Source organism: Euprymna scolopes, chromosome 2 (genome assembly GCF_053919585.1).
Source record: "Euprymna scolopes isolate OS-2025 chromosome 2, ASM5391958v1, whole genome shotgun sequence".
NCBI lineage: Eukaryota > Metazoa > Mollusca > Cephalopoda > Sepiida > Sepiolidae > Euprymna > Euprymna scolopes.
In genome coordinates, this window is record NC_136483.1 from 160,342,429 (window position 1) to 160,361,324 (window position 18,896).

Genomic DNA, 18,896 nt, shown 5'->3' on the forward strand with positions numbered 1-18,896 from the left:
CTGTATTATTAAAGTTGGATCTGAATAAGATTTAAGCTGAAAAATATTTGATTTTGTCTAGCCAATTTTATTTGCAATTGTTGCACTATGTTATTAACAATAAACTAACATACTTCATCACAATTTATTTGAAAAATTATTGTTGTGAAGGAACATAACTGGCTATACACCGGTTACAAACTGTATATATATATTGGACTGTTTGGCAGACAGCGGCAGACAGCGGCAGACAAGCAGTCGCAGTAAGACGGATAGTCTTACGTGTTGATTATCAGACTTTCTTCCCCATACTTGTTACTATGTACTTCTATTTACCTTAGGCGAGCAGCCTTACGTTTCTGTATTATAAATAAACCCCATTACACATACCACTCGGTGTAACTCACGTTTGTCTTTATTTCCTAAGTATTTAGGAATATAACAATGGCGACGAAAGGATGTTCTTTCTCTTAACAGAGATAAATTACCGTACCAAGGACTGTGTACAATGCAAGGATTTTTTTGTTTTACGAAAAAAACAAACTACACAAGGATTTTTGACCACGTGCGTCAATGAATTTAAAAATTTTTCCTACCTAAAGTAGCGAAAAGTACGGATTTTTCTTCGTAAAGAACTCACAAGAAATTATAGAAACATGTTCAAGGTAAAGTGGAATTTATATTTATTTTGACAAGTAAAAAAAAAAAAAAAAAAAAAATGGTCGCAAGTTGAATGCGAAACTACACTAAAGGATTACGAGTTTCGAAAGAAAAAATATAAATACAACGACTATTGTACCATTTTATGCCACGTGGGAACGGCAGCCATATATTTTTTTTTTTTTTGGAAAATTAATTGTTTGTTATTGCCTTTATATAAATAATTGGAACTATTTGTCGTGGGAAGTAAGAAATATTTTGTGTATGAACTTACGTTGTTGAAAAAAAAAAAAAAAAAAAAAAAAAAAAAAAAAAATTATTTTACAAAGCCTGTTGAATTACTATGGATGAACTTTGTTGAAACGTGTTGTGTCTGCATATTGCTACTAATTTACGATATACGTAAATTTACGATTTTTTCTTTGGAATTATTGTGTAGAATTCGAAAAGACATTTTTGTACTAGAAGCTAACATGGAACAATTAGCAGAGTTAACTAAGGCTCTAGCCCTTAGCATCCAGGAACAGACAAAAATGACTCAACAATTTTTAGCGCAACAACAACAACAACAACAAATTCAACAACAACAGCTACAGCAACAGCTGCAACAACAACAAGAAAGAACACAAAAAACTTTAGAGGCACAACAAGAACAAACAAACATACTACAACGACAAATGTCGACACAGCAAAAGAATTTAGAAAAGCTAATTCTAACGTCGACCGGGAAGAAGACTAATTTTTCTGCCGAGGGTATTTCAAATTCACTAACGGAATTTCGTTACTCCCCGGATACTGGTGTTACTTTCCCTGCATACTACAGAAGATACGAAACAATTTTTACGAAAAGATGTTTAGACTGGACCGATGAGGAAAAAGTTACCCTGCTACTACAAAAACTGGGTACTGATGAAAACACCAAGTATGCAAATCTAATTCTACCAAAAAAACCGGAGGAGGTTTCGTTCGAGGAAACAATTAGTACCTTGTCGAAAATATTTGATAAAAGGGATAGCCTATTTCACTCTAGATACAAATGTTTGAACATTCAGAAGGCAGAAGCTGAAGACTATCTAGAATATGCTTGCACTGTGAACTGTTTATGCGAATCATTTAAATTGAATGAAATTTCCGCAGACCAATTTAAATGTTTAATCTTTGTACAAGGTCTCACAGCACCAAGGGACAAAGATATACGTTCACGGATCCTAACAATTATGGAGGCGGATCCTAACATAACATTGCAAAAAGTCATTGAAGAGTGTCAACGTCTGATTAACATAAAGAAAGACAACACTCGCATTGAAGAGAAAAATATTTTTAAGGTGCAGCAAGTAAAAAGGCAAGGGACCACAAGAAAGTCCAGGTTCCAAGAACACAGGATCCTTAAAGGATACAAAGACCCAAAGCTAAAGTGTAAATGTTGTGGTAGTTTAAGACACAACAATAAGACCTGCTGGTTTAGGAACAAAATATGTTATGAATGAGGTCACAAGGGAACATACTGTGCCCAGAAGAAAAGACAAGGGACCGATAATGTAAATACGCTTCGCATGAATAAAGAAAAAAGCTGCGAAAGACGGAAATATGTTGATGTTCGGATAAATGGACATCTGGTTACATTGCTTCTGGATAGCGGTGCAGATATTAGTATTATAAATGAAGATATATGGAAAAGGATAGGTCGACCTGAATTAACGAAAACCAGAAAGACGGCGAGAAGTGTGTGCGGCAAAAGATTAGAGTTCAAGGGAGAATTAAAATGCAAAGTGACATTCGCTAACCAGACTCATAAATCCAAAGTGTACGTCGTACCAGGAAAGAATACATGCCTGTTTGGGGTAGATTGGATTGTCCTGTTTAATTTATGGGAGAAACCCATAAATTCGTTTTGTAACGTTTTAACTGCAGAAAAAGCAAACCAAAGGGAAGACTTCCTGAAGGATTTGAAAACTGAATTTCCCAATGTTTTTGCCGAAGGACTAGGACTCTGTATTAAGACAGAGGCAAAATTTGAATTAAAGAAAAATGCCACTCCAGTATTCAAACCTAAAAGGAATGTGCCTTTTTCAGCGATGGACGCAATCGAAAAAGAGTTGGATAGACTTCAACAACTGGAAGTCATTGAAAAAGTTAACCACACAGATTGGGCAAGTCCAACCGTGTATGTAAAGAAAAAAAATAACAGAATAAGGGTCTGTGGAGATTTTTCAACGGGTTTAAATGACTGTCTATTGGACCATAATTATCCCCTTCCGTCCGCAGAAGATCTGTTCTCTAAGCTTAACGGAGGAAAAATTTTTTCCAAGATAGACCTCTCAGATGCTTACTTGCAAATTAAGATCAGCGATGAATGCTCCAAATACTTAGGCATAAATACTCATAAGGGCATTTTTAAGCTAAAGAGGCTTCCTTTTGGATTAAAGGTTGCTCCTGCTATTTTCCAGCAAATTATGGACACGATGCTGGCAGGGTTGGAATTTTCAATGGCCTACCTTGACGATATCCTAATTAAAAGTGAAAATTTGCAAGATCATAAGAAGCATGTAAAAGAAGTATTCAAAAGAATACAGGAATTTGGTTTTAAATTGAGCCCAGAAAAATGCGATTTTTTTTATGAAAAAAATTAAATATCTAGGTCAAATAATCGACAAAGAGGGTCGAAGACCGGATCCACAAAGGACTGAAGCAATTGAAAAGATGCCTGCTCCAGATTCAGTGACAAAATTAAAATCGTTTTTGGGATTAGTTCAATACTATGCAATTTACATCCCTAACATACATAATTTAAGAGCTCCTCTTAACGAGTTACTGAAAAAGGGTGTTAAATGGAACTGGAATAAGGAATGTGAATCTGCTTTCCAAAATATCAAAAGATGTCTACTGTCAGACTTAGCATTGGCACATTTCAATCCAGAAAAGGAACTAATACTAGCAACGGACGCCAGTGATTACGGTGTTGGCGCTGTATTACTTCACAAGTATGAGGATGGTAGGACAAAAGCTATCGCCCATGCTTCAAGAACGTTGGTTGCAGCGGAGAAAAATTACAGCCAAATTGAAAAAGAGGCGCTGTCGATAATATTTGGAATTACAAAGTACAATCGATTTCTCCATGGACGATCTTTTATTTTGCAAACCGACCATAAACCCCTACTTACCATATTTGGATCAAAGAAAGGCATTCCCACACATACTGCGAATCGATTACAGCGATGGGCTGTAACCCTCTTAAACTATCAGTTTAAGATGGAACATGTATCCTCAAAAAAGTTAGGACACGCAGATGCATTATCACGGTTGATCCCTAAAAGAAGCGAAAGTTTCGAAGAAACGGTAATTGCTGCGCTTAAAGACGAAAGTGAATGTACAAGTTCAATGTGTAATATGATACGTGAACTTCCGGTAACTTTCGAAAAAATAAAAAAAGAGGCAGTAAATGACATTTTCATTAAGAAAATGAAAAATCAATTGGGATGGATAAAAAAAAATAAAAAGGTAGATCAAACAACGCCTTTTTCCATCTGTGAAGATGTGCTCATGTATGGTGAGAGGATCGTAATTCCACTAACGTTACAGAGGAAAATTCTGAAGGAATTTCATACAGGTCATCCGGGCATTTCGAGAATGAAATCCCTTATGAGAGGATATGTGTACTGGCCTGGTATGGACAAGGAAGTTGAAAAATGTGTCAAGACATGCAGAGGATGTCAATTAGCAGCTCGAGATCCTCCAGTAAAAACGACGCCATGGCCAAAGACGGACCTACCCTGGTCACGTCTGCATATTGATTATGCGGGACCTATAAATGGTTATTTTTACTTGATTATTGTAGATTCTTTTTCAAAATGGCCAGAAATATTTAAGTTTAGACATCCAACAGCAAAAAACACTGTGAGTGCGCTTAATGAAATTTTTAGCCGTTTTGGAGTGCCAAAAACCTTAGTGAGCGATAATGGAACAGCATTTACTGCTCATGAATTCAAAGAATTCTGTGACTCACTAAATATTCTACATATGACAACACCTGTGTACCATCCACGATCGAATGGGTTGGCCGAAAAATTTGTAGATACGTTTAAAAGGGCACTTAAGAAAAATCTTACTACGGACACAGACGAACAATGTATTCAAACATTTTTAGCAATTTACAGGGTGACACCAAATCCTAATAATAATGTCAATTCTTCCCCGGCTGAGCTAATGTTTGCAAGAAAGATAAGATCTGTCTTCGATAGGCTGCTACCAGAGAAAAAGAAAGTTTTAAAAAAAGAAAACCTTAATACCAAGTGCTTCTCCCCAGGTGAAAATGTATATTTCAAAAATTTTCAAAATGGACGAAATCAGTGGGTTGAAGGTATTATCAAAAAAAGGATTGGGAGCATGGTCTATACCATCCAAGGATTAAGTTTTGTCTGCAAAAGACACAGAAATCAAATACGTCCCAGACTGTCTCCAAATGTGGAAGAGACACCAATGGAAACATTGTGCGATATTTTTGATATACCAAAACCAGCGTGTGTACCGCAAACAATGAATATTTCGCCTGAACCGACCATACGGGCTGGACAGAAACCTTTACCCCGGGTAACGCTGACCAGAAGGAAAAGCGCAAGAAAGAGAAAAGTTACCAGGAGATTAAGCCCTGACCCTAAAAGGAAGAGGTATTTAAGCTAAAATCAGGAAGATTTCAGCTTCAGGGGGAGGTGTTGTGAAGGAACATAACTGGCTATACACCGGTTACAAACTGTATATATATATTGGACTGTTTGGCAGACAGCGGCAGACAAGCAGTCGCAGTAAGACGGATAGTCTTACGTGTTGATTATCAGACTTTCTTCCCCATACTTGTTACTATGTACTTCTATTTACCTTAGGCGAGCAGCCTTACGTTTCTGTATTATAAATAAACCCCATTACACATACCACTCGGTGTAACTCACGTTTGTCTTTATTTCCTAAGTATTTAGGAATATAACAATTATCTTGTCTGTTTTGACAGTTTACTAAGATGCATACATTAAATGAACACCAAAAAAAAAAATCAGCTAAAGGGGAATAACCCTTATATTTTTAAGAAGAGTTAGAATTTCTTATTTGCTCTCCCAGATTATAGAACATAGAAATATTTACAAGACAAATTTGAGTATGATAGATCCTGAGCAACACCGGATCAGTACAGTACAAGATGAAGATTGGTGCACATTTTGAAATTTAAAAAAAGCCCAATTTTGAAGTAAAATAAATTTTCGTACTCTATCAATAAAATGTTTATTCAAATGATGATATTATAATAAATGTTATAATACAAGGGGGCGACTTTAATTTTGATTATGCCTTAATATTTCTCTAATTTATAGTATTTGTTTTATCTTATTAACTTTAATTCTATGATTTTCTATGCTTGGTATTTTTGTACTTTCAGTGCTTGTAGTTACCTGGACCCCTTGGCAGCTATTGGTGTTTCTGGTATTAATGACCGCAAACAGTTACTCAAATGGGTGGAGTCTTCTCGGCTTGATGCAAATGATCCTAACAATGCAGACTTAATTTATGCATTGAAGGTTTGTTTGTGTTTATTTCTCTTTTCTTCTTGTTCCAATTTAGGTATTAAGGCTGCGGTGAAAGTCCTGCACTCTAGAATGATAAACATTGGGAAATGTCTCGTGCTTACTATCCATGCAACCTGGCCCAAAGAGTTGATATCAGCTAGCTCACATCCAATTATATTGTTTCTTACTAACTTGGACCATGTCTTTCTTAATCTGCCATCTCTCTTAAATTTCCAAACATGAGTAAATGATAGTGAAGAGTTAAACAGTTTTATTTTTAATTCAAATAAAATTAATGCATAGGCAATATATATATATATATATATATATATATATATATATATTTAGTAGAAATGGTAATTAATAAAAACTGAAGAAAGTGCTCAATACTGTTGTAGAGCAAATATGCGTTTTATTTTTTATTACCGTATTAAGTTACATTATTGTTTCAGCTACCTGGCCGTTTTTTTGGCCGTCTGTAGCTTCCTCAGACTTTTACAGAAATGTTCGTTGTTATGGGATGAAAAAGTGAAAGAGTGAACAGGGGAGGGGTGCAAGAAGAGCGGGGGGGGGAGAGGAAGGGAACAAGGGGAAAGGTGGGAGGTGCTTGGTATGTCGGTAATGTTCTAGTTTTGGAGTTTAAGGAACTTGGGGAGGGTCTTGGAAGTTAATTTCTGGTGTGGCTGAGGGCATAGGGATACATGGAAGGGGAATATGTGGGGGTAGGAGAGGGCGGGTTACTTTAAAATTCGAGTCTTAATGTTAAAGTTTTTGGCGGCTGGTTGGTGAGATGATTTCTTGAACCTAAGCGAACACCCAACAGGTCAAGACATACTTATCAAAAACATTAAAGATTAAAAACATGAAATTGTTGTAAAAAAATTTGAAATTGTAAATAATTCACAACTTCGTTGTGAACATGAATCAAAAGTTTTGCATTTATTCATATAAATAATTTATTCCTCATTGGTATTATAAAAAAATAATTTATATATTAATATTGTAATACCTTTAACGCACGTACATACGTCACGGTTTCCAGATTATGAATTATTCAATCAGGAGATCCTATTTATTTAAAAGGAAGATAGAAGGTTATAACATACTACGAACATTAAATTAGTATATAGATACATTAATTTAATGTTCGTAGTATGTTATAACCTTCTATCTTCTTTTTTAATAAATAGGATCTCCCGATCACCGAAGATGGAATGTAAAAAAAAAATTTAAATAAATATAATAATGTCACTTTTGGGCCGTACGTTAAACTAAAATATACCTTCTTGGTCTTCTGGCTAGGATCCAAGGGTAGTATCTGCTCTGTCTAAAAACGGTATAATGATATCGTAAGGTTTTTTTGGGTTTTTTTGCACCGTGCATCCATACAATGGGGAAATCTCACAGATTCCTATAAGGATATTGGAGATAAACCGTAGTAACCAAATATATTCTGACACTATATTAACCAGATTATTAGATAAATATTTTTATAGTTTTAACAAAAGAGCTACAATAATATTGTGGGGTCTCCATTCATGCTGAACGTCTACAAAATTCCCAGCAGCAATATATTGCATATAAAAGATGCCACTGTGGAATTTCCACACGTCTCGCTAATCTATTTAAATAAAATAGAAGATGTATTTATGTGGGTGTGTCTGTGTGTAAACTACTAGTCACATCACCATATATAACCAAATAGTAATTATACACCAAGGATGGTTTATAGCAAGTAAAATTTTTGTTTGGATGGATGAATAACATACACAGAAATATGTCGGCAAATTGAAATGCAAAATATTCATTTCAATTTGCCGATATATTTCTATTACTTTTGTGCATGTGCAAATTCATTCATAACTTGAAGTGGTTTAATTTTAAATCTCATCCATCGATAGCTCAAATGGTAGGGAATTTGGCTGGAGCGCTAAATGTTTTGGTTTCGATTCTAACTGATGTCACCAAAGACTTTTTTTTTTTTTAAACTTTTGAAATCGGTACTTTATATTAGGTACAATATAATATTCAATAGAGAATTTGCTTGGTAATAATAAACAAAATCTGCACAGATTAAAAGCATATTTTACAAATGGGCAAAGCTAGGCTTCCCCCTCCCCATACTAGTAATAATAATAAACCCATGAATACCAAAGGCTGTTGCCAGCGAGAAATCAATGGTAAGTGACTGTTGTGATAAGTCATTTGTAATGGTTATCTAAAGAAGTGGAGAGCACCAGAAATCTGAGCAGACTTACTTATTGTCACTTGGGCTCCAGGGAACACCACAAGTTATTGTCAGTGAACAATTGTTGGTGATGGCTTGTCTGAGAACTCATTGTGAATAAATAATAATAATAAGGAAATATTTTTGTCTCTATATAAAAAGTGTAAGAAATGATTTATTTTTTTATTATTATCAGTCATTATTAAGATTAAGTCTCCACTTCTCACATAGAATTAAATTTGCATGCGTGATTATTTTACCTTTTTTATGTATAGTTGCATAATTCTTGTTATTTCAGACTCAATCGGATTCTCCAGATTACTTTCGTCTCGAACAGTTTGAAGAGGAATTTAATTTTTGTTCCGATGAAGACCTCAAACAGAACAAAAGATTTCATCTGCTGAAACTCCGGGATAAAGAAATCCCAGAATTCAGTAACTTGAAAATGGTGCCATCATTAGAGAAGGAAATCCCCAAAAATGTATTTAAGGTAAGACATGCCTTGTCTGGAACGATTTCCATGATAAAAGAATAGGTAGATTAGTCCCCTTCTCTGCCTCAATCTTTATTACCTGTAACAATTAATCAACAGAAAGAGAGACGGGTAAAAATAATAGCAGGGAAGGTGAAAGTGATAGATACAAAGATAGTAAAATGGACATGTAAAGTCAAGGATGGCTGGTTGTGGCTAGCGTGTGGTCAGGAGCAAAAATAAAAACACATGCAGAGTGAGATGAACGTGTGGCCCCGTAGTGGTGGTGAAAGACTTTTATGCTGATGTTGAGATGGCAGGGTTTTGTCAGTCTCATGGCAAATGAAATGAACAGTCAGAAAAAAAAAGAAGCAGGCATTGTTTGGAAAGTAATGCTAAGAAATGACTTCTGCTAAAACAGAAAAAACTGCAGAGTCAGATTTGTTTGTTTTTGTTTATTTGTTCCTGTGATGTTAAAGCTGAATATAGAAACACACATTCTCCTTTTATATAATAAAAGGGTATTCTTTTGCATGCACAAGTTCTCATCGAGATAAAACGAGGAGGAACTTTCCTCCCAAGGCCGAATAAACTTGACGTCATTTGTGTCAGGTTACTCAATTGATAAGATTTATGTTTGGGAAAACTGTTAATTATAATTTGAGAGTCAGATGCTGGAGAGTTGGCATTTGTCGTGTTTTGGAGAATTGTTAATGCAATTCTATAGTTGGACTTTAATTTGTTTTTGTTTAATTTGCGTGTGTGCGCATTTTCAACTTTTCGCTATTACGAAAGTAAATTTTTTTTTCTTCTAATTTTTCATATCTTGTTGGATTTTTCCCAGGCCATATCGCATGCAGTTTACTTATTATCTATTTATTCGATAGACATTTAATTTTTTTTATTTGTGCGCATTTTCAATTTTTCGCTACTACAAAAGTAACATTTTTTTTCCTTCTGATTTTTCATTTTTTCTGGATTCCTTTGTCAGCTTTTTCCCAGGCCATATCTCATGTGATTTACTTATTATTTATTTACAGGAGTATGAAAAGAGAAAGAAAGAGGAAAACAAGGTCGAAATTGTGAAAGATTTGGAAACAAAGAGTGCAAGTGTCGCTCGCTATATTAAGAGAGTAAGTATTCAACTCACTACTTCAGCAGTTGCTCACAATAAAAGTCATGTTGGCAAATATGTCAGAAAGCGTTGATCTTTTTAAACTTTTGATCAATTTATTAAGTTAGATCCATGCCCAAGGAATCTATATCTAAAATTTCAAGTGTTTAGACCCAAAATTGGCGGAGGAGTTTGGTAGAGTTCTCAAAGCTCAAATCATTGAACTTTGACACCTTAACAGCCAAATTTCTGGCCTAAAACCGATTACAAAGATTTCCCAAATCTCGGTACCCTGTATATCAAATTTTGAGTCTGTAGACTGAAAATTAACAGCGATATTGTGTAGGGAAATGTACACAGACAGACAGACAGACACTTTCACTTTTATAGATATATATATATATATATATATATATATATCTGTGGAAAAATATTTTACAATCCTTATTTAAGAAGCTCAATGTAATTACAGAGCAATATGGTGAATGACTGACAAAAATCTATATTCCAAAGTTCATGATGTTGACCATCTTATAATTTATTCCTTTAATTCAGTTGACATTTACAATTCTTGATAGTATCTATTGCGCTACGAAACAGTACTGTCAAGAATTGTAAATGTCAACTGAATTAAAGGAATAAATTATAAGATGGTCAACATCATGAATTTTGGAATATAGACTTTTGTCATTCATTCACTATATATATATATATATATATATATATATATATGTATATATATATATATACAGTCAAATCTCACTACTATGCCATCTGAGGAATTTCTGCAGTCATTTTATTATATAGGAAATGTATATATATATGAATGAAAGCAAAAGTTTTCAATAAACGGATGTAAAAATTTTATTACACAGTCAAATCTCGCTACTATGCCATCCTCAGGATCGAGGAAAAATGCCATAGTTACGAGAGTTTGTAAAAATGGCCTTATTTTCTCAAATGAAAACACCTGTGGATTAAATCTAAAAAAATGAATGAATAAAAGAAATGAAAAAATTGAATTTGAAAACACAACACACAAAATAGTGACATAGTAGCAAGATTATGGGGTGACAAAGTAATTTTTTGTATTGAATTTTGTTTGGTTCAAGCAAAAGTGGTATAATAGCAAATCTTGACTGTATATAAATTTCTATTAAAAGAAATGAGATTAATGATTTTTCAAAGAATAAGCTTTATTTCTTAATTTTAGATCGGAGAAGAAATAATGCTAAGATTCCGGATTGCTTCCCATCAGAAAAGGCGAGAAGAAGTTATTAAAGAAGAGGCTGTTCCAAGTATTGGGTAATAATTCTATTTTTTTTATTTATTACCTGGTTTTTATCAACATTCTCGGCTAATACATATAAAACAAATTATTACACAAGCTGTTATGGGTTTGTATTACTGTACACATAGATTCGAAAAAGTTGTCAAAAAACAAATATATAACAAATAAATGTTATCAAAGGCAAGATAAGTTACTTTTCTGCCAAACTGGATATATTTTTTGTGTTTTTATTCAATGTAACATATTTATTCAGCTCGAAAAACATACAGTGTTTACCGATGTATTCGAAAATTTAAGATGGCGTCTCACACCCTCTTTAACACCGTAAGTATGGAAAAAGGTGTTATAAATAAAAAACTATACAAAATACTATTAAAAACCCGCTGAATATATGTCAACCTATGTCACGGTAACATATATTGAGCGAGTTTTTAACAGTATTTTATCCGTTTTTTTATTTATGACACATTTTTCCATACTTACGGTGTTAAAGAGGGTGTGAGACGCCATCTTTAATTTTCGAATACATCGGTAAACACTGTATGTTTTTCGAGCTGAATAAATATGTTACATTGAATAAAAACACGAAAAATATACCCAGTTTGGTAGAAAAGTAACTTATCTTGCCTTTGATAACATTTATTTGTTATATATTTGTTTTTTGACAACTTTTTCGAATCTATGTGTACAGTAATACAAACCCGCTGCTATATTTTAAAGTTTATAATACAAAAAAAAAAATAGCATGGAAATGAATATAAGATTACAATCAACAATTTACTAAATAAATAGATCCGGAACTAGTTGTTTGCTGCAATGAAAAGAATGAATTACACAAATACAGGCTCATAGTCAGCAGGATATTCCTAATTCGTATTTTTGATCCAAGGGGAAGCACTCTTATCTTAGTTACTTCCCTTGATTATGACTCCATGTGTATATATATTAAAACTGAGTTAATCAACACCTGTCTCTTAAAGGCTTTTTGGTGATTGTTGAGAATGCCCTTTTTATTAAAAAAAAAAAAAAAAAACTACAGAAAATTCTTTATGATGTACATACCCATCAGGGAACAAAAAGATCATATTCTAAAAATCATGCAATTGATCAAGTAGTTATTCACATTATTTGTTTTCTTTTTATTGTATGTATTTTTCTATTTGGTTTTCATTTTCATTAAAGGACTGGCCTCAAGTAAGACCAGAGGTTTATTGTCAGCTTACAATGTTTTTAGACTGAAACAGTAGACTTATTGTAGCAACTCATGGTAATTTTGTTTACCCAAATTGAATAAAATAATTATATATATATAAAATCAATTTTTTACGATTTTAAGAAATAAATGGTAAATCGTAAACATTACAAAGCTGAAAAACAATAAAAAAGAACTCTTGAAAGTTCGAATTGAGTTATCTCCCTTTGTTTATTCAAGATGGGAGAGAGACACTTGGTTCTTATTTCCTCATAAAATTTGATTTTCTAAATTAAAAAAATTACTTAATCAGTTTACATAATTTTTGGAATATGATATTTTCATTTTGTCACGGGTAAGTGCATCTTATAGATTTTTCTTTATTTTTGTTTTTTAATATAGGAGAAATTCTGGATAATAACCAATCCTTTCCAGTCTATTTTAATGACACAAATTACATGCTAGAATATTCTTCGGTTCTGGGATTGAGTTTTGTCTTAAAAAAAACTCCATTATCATTCTTTTAATTAACGCAACAAGTCACTCAGCTTTCATGTAACTATCTATGTATTTCTATCATCTTCTCTTACTGTGTGTTGATTCAACAACCCTTTAATAGTTTCTGTGAGCATTTAGAGAACGGTTGACTGCCTTTTTTTATCAGCTTATATTGTATTTGTACATACCATAAACACATATGTAAATTAGATAACAAAATAGTAATTTTCATATAAACTTGTTTCACTTGAGTAAAAATAAAGTCTTATAAAGTTTTGAGGATTATTATTGATTTTGGTAGATTTATATCATCTTTATTGATTATTCGTTCTTTATTAATTGATTCACCCCAAACAAGGCACACTGAGATGTAAGGGGTTATTATGAGTTAGGATGCCCCTTTAGGTATGGCCCATAAGTGAGAAATTGTGCAGTAGGATGATTGTTCATATGACATTTAAATTTGTGCATGTTGGTAGAGCCAGGGAAATAGGTAGTTGGGAGGGAACTCCAAAGGCCAGCAGTTCAAGGAGAAAAGCTATTAGAATAGAAAGCCTTCTGGCATCTGGGGATCTCTACAATGAAGGGGTGGGATTTTGTTAATTGTCAGGGCACAAGTGTATTAGGTTCATCAGAGCATATTTCATCAAAGTACTTTTAAAACAAGCACAGGAATACAATATTGCAGAGATCTGATAGGGGTTGGAATTTGATAGCTAATGTGCGACCTGTCATATTTATGAATTGTTTGGGGACCCTATCTAAAAGGGAGAGGCTAGTGGTTGGTGCAGCATCCCAAATGTGACAATACTCTATCCAATGGCAAATGATGACTTTATAAAGATATGGGATGCTGGCAGGTGTGAGAAGTTTTTTAGTACGGTAAAGAGAAACAACCAACCTTGCATTTTTTAAATGTGACCAAACTAACAAAGTCTCCTGTTCTGCGCACATCTTCCAATACTGTTCAAATTTAATCTTCCTTTATGGAATGGATTTCACATGATCTCATTATATCCTCCACCAAGATAACACTCCAAACCTATTGCACAAAAGATGAAAGATCTCCTAAAATGATTGTATTAGCATATGCCAGTTCCCAACGTGGGTGTACCATTGTCTCCCCCTTGTTTTCATCTTCCTGATCTGGCCGTACAATCTTGATGATCGCTGAGGGTGCATGCACTGGTTTATATGCAAAAAGCAAAAACTATGCAAACTCACAAGAAAAAAACATAAACCGATACATCGTGCATCTGCTCTAGGTGTGTACGTGACACTGTCGTGAAGAATGGCCCTAAAGCTATAATCCATATCTTGATTAAATTCCAATACATCAGCTTAGACTTAACTGAGATAATTCGCTTGCTGCGGCCATTATTATTGTTTGTTCAAAATTGTCAACTCATCACATCATCTGCTTGACTCAATTTGATGGTCTACTCTCATCTGCTTCAATCTTGTCTCTACCAAACTTTGACTACTAAGTATAGGGTGTCCCCCCAAAAAAAATATATAAAAATTACTCACACTTCAAATGATTAAACTTTTATTTATAAGTATAGAATGAAATGGAATGTCTTTGAATACAGAAGGCAAATGTAATTGAAGAATCATGTTCGCAAATGTTCAAATTGATAACCATTTTTGTCCAGACAACACTGATAACTGTTAAAGTGTAAGTACATTTTTGAGACATATTGTATATTCAGTTTTGACTGGAAATCCTAAACATCTGGTCTTTGTCTCAATCAACCTAAGCTATAAAAACAACAACCGACCCATTTTCTTTGTTGGTAGATCGATAAAGAAGCAGACTTGATTTTTTTTTTGTTATACATATTTTTGTTTTGTCACACACCTGTAATCGTTATTTTATCTCTCCCTTTCTCTTTTGTCACTCTAGGATGATCGGTGAAAGTCTCCTGAACCTTTTTCAACGCAAGCATCCTCTAAAACCTAATCGTAAAGAGAGGAAAAGAGTTGCTCAAGGTATCAAAGGGGATGAAGTGAAGATTTTAGTCAATGTCATTCAGGCCTTCAATATTCCAGTGCGTGACTATAAAACTATGTAAGTATAAAAATTGAATGTCAGACATACTAAAAGATAATTTAGTACTTGTATACAATAGCGCACCATGAATTTAATGACAATTCCTGTATTTTGATGACAAATTCCAGACTTGACTAAGATATACTACAAATTGGCTGATATCTTATCATTTGCAGTGGTCATTCCCCTACCCACACACAACAATAAAATCTTAAAACAGAAGTATTTATGGTTATGCATTGTCTATAATGTAAATGGAAGTTGTGTAATTAAATAAAAAGAAAAGTTCTCAGTGCTGATACGACTTTCTATCGTCGGACTTACTCAGTTCGGTTCCAAGAACTTGACTTCCCTGCCCTCTTGATTTTAGATTTTTTCTAACGTCCTTTTAGGGACAAAGCCTCATTGATATGCAAATCAAGCTGCAAGTTGTCTGTGTGTATGTTTGTATGTCTGGCTAAAACTCCAAACCATATAATGAATACCTACAAGGTTGGTATTTTCTTTATTGGCGTTGCTCCAGATGAATAATATATAAAATTTTAAAAAGTTTATTCATTTTTAACCTTAAAATGGTGCAGATATCATCGGGGGTGGGGGATTTTCTATCTAGATTATATACTAATTAAAGGGAAGTAACTCTGATTTTTTAATCAGAAGTTAATTTCCTTATGCCTACTCATTCTTTGAGGAATCTATAGAAGTGTGTGTGTATGTCCAGAGAAGAATGAGCTGAGCAACGAAGAAAGAGGGACATGGAGAAAACAGGGTGGGGGAAAGAGAAAGTGAGGTAGAAGTTTTAATAGAAATATCTTACACTTTTGTCTTGGGCAGATAGCACTGCTAGTAAAATATATTTTTAATTTGGTATGGACGAAAGAAATCCACGCTAGAAGAAAAAAAAGAGGCACACTTCTACTGGCTTTCGTCATTTTCTATTTGGTTGTTAAATGTGGAACGGATTACTGAAATCCCACTATGAGAAAAGAAACAAATATATAAGAAATGAAACGAAATCTGATGATAGATTTTTTTTTTTCAATACATGAAAACAATATAAATCAATTATTTCAGCCAACTTAGGCTTTCTTCACTGACTTATAGACGCTGTTTTATTTTTCCTCATGGTCGAGCTATAAAGACAAATGCTGTAGATAGCCATCCTTCTCTGATGTCAAATGGAGATGGTTGTTTTTGTCTTAAATTTGTTTAGAGAGAACACTGGTCCAATATTTCTGCATCAAAGAGTAGAATGAAAATACACAAAATCAAATTTGAAGCCATAGTATGATCCATTATTTTTATATCAAAGAACACTGTAGATTGCATGACCTCTCTGACACTTTAGGACAATAGAAAAATAAAATCTTCAGTTATAGTAAGCTAACATACTTCCTAATTTCTGATGTAGCGCTATCGCCAGTAGTGACAAGGCATATCAGTTACTTAACTTTTGTTGTACTTCAGTATTTAAAATTAACAAAATTATGCAGATAAAAATAACAATTAGTCTTTATTTGCACTTTTAATAAAAACATTTAACAAGTAAAAGTTTTTATTTTATTTGAATTTGCAAAATTTGTAAAATTACAACATTGAAAAATTTGAAAATTTTCATGTACGCGGACCTGTAAGACTTTTAGGCTTTTAGTTTACTTCCCTTTACTTCTATTTTCCATGTTTCCTTTACAATCCACGGGTTTTAATGTTATTCTAACGTATTTTTGACCGATTTTCTTTGATTTTAGACATAAAATAGACACAAAATTACAGCATTGAAAAATTTGAAAATTATCATGTACGCGTACCTGTAAGACTTTTAAGCTTTTAGTTTACTTCCATTTACTGCCATTTTCCATGTTTCCTTTACAATCCGCGGGTTTTAATTTTATTCTTAGGTAGGTTTGACTGATTTTCTTTGATTTAGACGTAAAATAGACACAAATTACAGCATTGAAAAATTTGAAAATTATCATGTACGCGTACCTGTAAGACTTTTAGGCTTTTAGTTTACTTCCATTTACTGCCATTTTCCATGTTTCCTTTACAATCCGCGGGTTTTAATTTTATTCTTAGGTAGGTTTGACTTATTTTCTTTGATTTAGACGTAAAATAGACACAAAATTACAACATTGAAAGATTTGAAAATTATCATGTACGCGTACCTGTAAGACTTTTAGGCTTTTAGTTTACTTCCATTTACTGCCATTTTCCATGTTTCCTTTACAATCCGCGGGTTTTAATTTTATTCTTAGGTAGGTTTGACTGATTTTCTTTGATTTAGACGTAAAATAGACACAAAATTACAACATTGAAAAATTTGAAAATTTTCATGTACGCGGACCTGTAAGACTTTTAGGCTTTTAGTTTACTTCCCATTACTGCCATTTTCCATGTTTTCTTTACAATCCACGGGTTTTAATTTTATTCTTTGGTATTTTTGACCGATTTTCTTTGATTTAGACATAAAATAGACACAAAATTACAACATTGAAAAATTTGAAAATTTTCATGTACGCGGACCTGTAATACTTTTAGGCTTTTAGTTTACTTCCCTTTACTGCCATTTTCCATGTTTTCTTTTACAATCCACGGGTTTTAATTTTATTCTTAGGTAGGTTTGACTTATTTTCTTTGATTTAGACGTAAAATAGACACAAAATTACAACATTGAAAGATTTGAAAATTATCATGTACGCGTACCTGTAAGACTTTTAAGCTTTTAGTTTACTTCCATTTACTGCCATTTTCCATGTTTCCTTTACAATCCGCGGGTTTTAATTTTATTCTTAGGTAGGTTTGACTGATTTTCTTTGATTTAGACGTAAAATAGACACAAAATTACAACATTGAAAAATTTGAAAATTTTCATGTACGCGGACCTGTAAGACTTTTAGGCTTTTAGTTTACTTCCCATTACTGCCATTTTCCATGTTTTCTTTACAATCCACGGGTTTTAATTTTATTCTTTGGTATTTTTGACCGATTTTCTTTGATTTAGACATAAAATAGACACAAAATTACAACATTGAAAAATTTGAAAATTTTCATGTACGCGGACCTGTAATACTTTTAGGCTTTTAGTTTACTTCCCTTTACTGCCATTTTCCATGTTTTCTTTTACAATCCACGGGTTTTAATTTTATTCTTAGGTAGGTTTGACTTATTTTCTTTGATTTAGACGTAAAATAGACACAAAATTACAACATTGAAAGATTTGAAAATTTTCATGTACGCGTACCTGTAAGACTTTTAGGTTTTTAGTTTACTTCCATTTACTTCCATTTTCCATGTTTCCTTTACAATCCGCGGGTTTTAATTTTATTCTTAGGTAGGTTTGACTTATTTTCTTTGATTTAGACGTAAAATAGACACAAAATTACAACATTGAAAAATTTGAAAATTTTCATGTTTCCTTTACAATCCACGGGTTGTAATGCTATTCTTAGGTATTTTTGACTGATTTTGTTGGATTTAGACATAAAATAGACACAAAATTACAACATTGAAAAATTTGAAAATTTTCATGTTTCCTTTACAATCCACGGGTTTTAATTTTATTCTTAGGTATTTTTGACTGATTTTGTTGGATTTAGACATAAAATAGACACAAAATTACAACATTGAAAAATTTGAAAATTTTCATGTTTCCTTTACAATCCACGGGTTGTAATGCTATTCTTAGGTATTTTTGACTGATTTTGTTGGATTTAGACATAAAATAGACACAAAATTACAACATTGAAAAATTTGAAAATTTTCATGTTTCCTTTACAATCCACGGGTTGTAATGCTATTCTTAGGTATTTTTGACTGATTTTGTTGGATTTAGACATAAAATAGACACAAAATTACAAC

At 33.1% G+C, this 18,896-nt stretch overlaps 1 protein-coding gene across 1 annotated transcript in view; it reads left to right on the forward strand.

Moving 5' to 3' along the window:
• LOC145297853 (coiled-coil and C2 domain-containing protein 2A-like) overlaps positions 1 to 18,896 on the forward strand; it is a 220,229-nt gene that overhangs the window by 137,493 nt on the left and 63,840 nt on the right. Inside the window, exons 25-29 of the mRNA XM_080144180.1 lie at positions 6,065 to 6,203; positions 8,717 to 8,908; positions 9,931 to 10,023; positions 11,218 to 11,309; positions 14,892 to 15,056. Of these exons, the coding sequence (XP_080000306.1) occupies positions 6,065 to 6,203; positions 8,717 to 8,908; positions 9,931 to 10,023; positions 11,218 to 11,309; positions 14,892 to 15,056 (681 nt within the window). The remainder of the gene's footprint in view (positions 1 to 6,064; positions 6,204 to 8,716; positions 8,909 to 9,930; positions 10,024 to 11,217; positions 11,310 to 14,891; positions 15,057 to 18,896) is intronic.